The sequence below is a fragment of the Morus notabilis genome, unplaced genomic scaffold (assembly GCF_000414095.1).
Source record: "Morus notabilis unplaced genomic scaffold, ASM41409v2 Scaffold1147, whole genome shotgun sequence".
NCBI lineage: Eukaryota > Viridiplantae > Streptophyta > Magnoliopsida > Rosales > Moraceae > Morus > Morus notabilis.
In genome coordinates, this window is record NW_010359905.1 from 25,168 (window position 1) to 29,378 (window position 4,211).

At 38.1% G+C, this 4,211-nt stretch overlaps 1 protein-coding gene across 1 annotated transcript; it reads left to right on the forward strand.

Moving 5' to 3' along the window:
* The first annotated feature begins 533 nt into the window (after nucleotides 1–533).
* Nucleotides 534–2,329, forward strand: LOC21389906 (transcription factor MYB34). Its single transcript, XM_010095287.2, has 3 exons — nucleotides 534–801; nucleotides 893–1,022; nucleotides 1,126–2,329. The coding sequence occupies exons 1-3, from the start codon at nucleotides 669–671 to the stop codon at nucleotides 2,138–2,140; spliced, it is 1,278 nt and encodes a 425-aa protein (XP_010093589.1). The 5' UTR covers nucleotides 534–668; the 3' UTR covers nucleotides 2,141–2,329.
* Nucleotides 2,330–4,211: the final 1,882 nt, after the last annotated feature.

Sequence of the window (4,211 nt, forward strand, 5' to 3'; positions counted from 1 at the left end):
AGAAAGGATTTTGGAAAGGCAATATTAATGGTGGGTTTTTTTTTTTTTCAACGTTCTCTTTGAATTTGATGAGCGTTAACTCTAGATAGGTAGAGGAAGGACCGCAAATTTCTGTAAAATTCCTTATTTACTAGTTATAAAAGTGGAACTGAAAGCTGTAAAACTCGAACACCATTAGTAGGATTAACCTTAAAATTTTCAACAGGAGAATAAGAACAAAACGTGATCAACGAGCGGTTTACATTAATTTGGTGTGTTGTTAATCATGATTTGTAAGTAGTTTATTAATTACTGCAATGATTAAGATGGCTTTAACTTACGGGTAAGCAGAGAGGGACACAGCAATAATTTTGCAGAATCACCCTCACCATGTGACCAATTATTAACTTCCAAGTTCCATCATATTTTCTGCTACCCTTCGATCAAAACCAAATGTCACATGCTCGCAAGGCAATTCGAAGTACCCAGTACTCTGGTGCCCATCAATGTGAGTTATGACCAAAACCTTTCATATATTTTTTGTGACTAAAAACACAAAAAACTTTTCAAAAACATTGTCTTATAGATGGAAATTAGTATGCCTAAAACATATCTAGTTTGGTAAGTCAATAGATAGACCCAATTCAACTTATCCCCACTTCACTTCTCTCACTTGGGTTTGCTCCAAAATGGGAAGAACTTCTTGTTGCAGCATTGAAGGGCTGAAGAAGGGCGCTTGGACGGAAGAGGAGGACAAGAAGCTCGTCGATTACATCGCGAACCACAGCGAAGGAGGCTGGCGGAGTTTGCCGCAGAAAGCTGGTGAGTAATAGTGGATATTCATGTTTGTGTTTGTTTGGTTTAATAATGATATGTTGATGCTGTTATGTGTCTTTTTTTTTTTTTTTGTAAGGCCTTTTGAGGTGTGGGAAGAGTTGCAGATTAAGATGGGCTAATTACTTAAGGCCAGGTATTAAGAGAGGAGAATTTAGTCCAGAGGAAGAAGAGACCATTATTAAACTACATTCTGAATTGGGAAACAAGTGAGTGATTTGATCCTCATCTGATAATTTGGTGCTACCACCAAATTCTTGTGTTTTATCTCTTACACTTTTTTTTTGGTTCCTTTTTCTGTTTTGTTTTCAGGTGGTCAACCATCGCCAAGCACTTGCCAAGGCGAACAGATAACGAAATCAAGAACCATTGGAACACACGGCTGAAGAGACGCGCTGCTGAAACGCGCATTGATAGAAATTTCGCGCGCAATCCTGAGCCTCCGGAGGGCGGCAACAACAATACCGAGGCAGAGACTAGTGCTAGGAAGGAAGAACTCAAGGATTCCGGTAAGTTCATAGGTCCGATTTCCACATCTTCTAAGCTACTCAACAAGGCCGCCGCTAAGCTCCGGTTATCGGGTTCTCTTGCCTCGTTCTTGTCCCAACAAATTGGGAAATCCAAGTCATTAGAAGGTAGTTCTGTTCCTAGTACTAGTTCAGCTCACTTGCTCAACAAAATGGCCACAAACTTAAGTTCATCATCACCTAGATCACATTCTCTAGGTGCAATTAAAGCAATATTTTCAAAGTCATTAGATGATAATAATGCTGCAATTAGTACTATTACTACAAATAACAATAGTCCTTCTGAGAATATTGGAATTGGCAAATGCAATAGTCTGGTGGAAAGTCCTGATCAATCCGAAAATGCAACGCAAGTTTCAAGCCCAACCAGGACATATTCTGCCTCAGCTAGGCTGCTCAACAGAATGGCCACAAAATTCGCTCTAACTCATCATCGACCGCATTTAGTACTCGGCGATTGGAAAACGGTTTCTTGCAACTCCCCGGATCAAGAGAGCACAAGAACCGAATCCCTCGTCTCCGTACCGAGTCTTTGGATGGTGGATTCACCACAAGAAATGTCACATTTTGATGAAACAACTCAAATTTCGTATCGGGACATGGCGGTAGAGGCCGATCAAGATCAGGCATTCCTCATGGAAATTGCTGATGATCATCATCAGAAAGAAAGAGATTGTGACTCATATGATGGTTGTAGTACTCCTGTAGAAGCCATTGTGGGGGACTTGGAGGCTGCAAATAACTGGAATATTGACTGTTTTTACATAGATGACTTATTTAACTCTGCAAAAAGTCAGTGAAGTTTTGATCAACTTTAAGAGCTTTCTAGTTCCAACTAAGTATGTACTGTGAGGCAAGCTGTGCTTGTTGGAGGGAGTAAATTTGTAATTATGTTGTAATTTTTTCTTCTTTCTTTCTTTCTTTTCTTTTTCTTTTTCGTTTTCTTTTCAAGAGATGTAAATGAGTTTTCATGCTAACTGAAACTTAAGAACCATGTTGAATTGATTTTGATATCAGTACGTTTAAAATTAGAAGATCTATATGCTAGGCACTAAAAAATGAACTACTAAAAAGTGTTTGGTGTGGTTTTGATTAGATTCAGGTTATAAACTTACCGTATCTATAAGAAAGTTCTATCTGAAAAAAATCCCTTAAAATTATTAATTATTATATTTTATAATTTTGATTGAGGAAGAGAAGTATTACCATTGGTAAAATGTAGGTACATTTTACCAACCCGGCTTTTCCAAACGAAGAAAACGAATGAGAAAAAGAAAAAAAAAATGTTTTATGGGTTAAAAACCATGTAATACTTTTTCTATATACTTTGAAAACATGCATAAGAAGAAAAGTGATTTGGATATGCAATTATTATGAAGAAGATAAGCTAATTCTAACGCCCAACTATCCCATATTTGATTTTCATCGACCTTTAATAATCTTTACTTCAAGGTTCCCTTATTATTGTTATTTATTATTTTTTAGGACAAATTACATTTCTTCCCCCTAAATTATAAGCAGTGTAACAAAAATGCCCCCTAAATTTTAAAAGCAACAAATTTCTCCCTGAACAATTCGCCGTTAGCACACGTCTCCTTTTTCCACTCACTCGGTTAAATTGTGAACGTTAAGTGCCACGTGGATAGCATGTAACTCTCATTTCAAGGGCCAAAAAGTAATTTATTGTGTTGAGTTAGAAATAGGGCAAAATTCATTTGAATTTTCTGACTTGGTTCTCAGTTTTTGACGACTTGATTCTCAATTTTTGAGTCACGGATCGGAGAAATTGAGTTGGAGTTTTTGTTACCCACTTACTTCTGAGTGTTTTGACACTAACGACATGAGAAATGGCGGCCAAAATTGACGGAGCCAAACTCCTCCACGGCAAGCGGTGGCGGCGACTTTGAATTCCTGCAAATCAGCGAGGATGGTGGCGGCTACTGGTCGAGATTGACTCATCTACAAATTCTGAGTGAAATGATGGGGGCAGTGCACTTCACCACCACCGGGACTGCTGTTTTTCGAGAGGAGGCATGGCGGCCGTGGAGGGCGGCTCCAGAGAAACTTTTTCGGCGAGAATCGACAGTAAACTTCAGATGAGTCTTGTTCCTCTCATCACTCTGAGTTCATAGAGACCGGAATCACTTCGATCGGAGGTCGGGCGGAAAAGTTATAGCGATTAGAACTTTTGGGTTTTCCAGAACTTCGGCCGGAAAGTGTGGCTTCATCTGGCGGAGTTGGCAGCCACAAGACACCAATCCAGACTCGGCTCGACGAGAGCTTTCCAATGAGCTGGGAGTTCTCGAAAATGAACGCCTAAATACTTGCTGGAGCTTCGTGGTCATGCATAGGAAAGGGAGAGGAAAGAGACTGAGAGTGAGGAGGATTCTGATTGGGTGAGATTGGCTAATCTATATAGGTAAAATTATCATTTCATAATAAAATAAAAATTAAATGCCTCAACGACTTTCACGTGGCACTTAACATTCAAAATTTAACTAAGATAATTGAAAAGAAAGACGCGTACCAATGGTAAATTATTTAGAGCAAAAATTTATTATTTTTAAAATTTATGAGGCATTTTATTACATTGCTTATAATTCGAGAGAATAAATGTAATTTATCCTATTTTTTTTAAAGAGTATAGATAAGAGATTCATTTATTTCAACAGAAGTGATAGATTGTTGGGACAACAAATTTTTGATTGATTTGGTGAGCACAAATGTAAATTTCCGATGGCTTTCAAATCTCAAATCTCCCAACAAATCCCTTATATCTCAATTGATACGATTTTAGGTGTTGACAAGTTAATTAGATAATCAAGTGTGCCTGGATATTCGATAGCATAATTATGGCTCGATTTTTTCTTT

What these genes read in the sequence shown, in the direction of transcription:
- LOC21389906 (XM_010095287.2), top strand. Translation starts at nt 669, where the DNA reads ATGGGAAGAACTTCTTGTTGCAGCATTGAAGGGCTGAAGAAGGGCGCT. An exon ending in GAGTTTGCCGCAGAAAGCTG is followed by an intron (nt 802 to 892) that starts GTGAGTAATAGT and finishes TTTTTTTGTAAG; the next exon opens with GCCTTTTGAGGTGTGGGAAG. An exon ending in CATTCTGAATTGGGAAACAA is followed by an intron (nt 1,023 to 1,125) that starts GTGAGTGATTTG and finishes TTTTGTTTTCAG; the next exon opens with GTGGTCAACCATCGCCAAGC.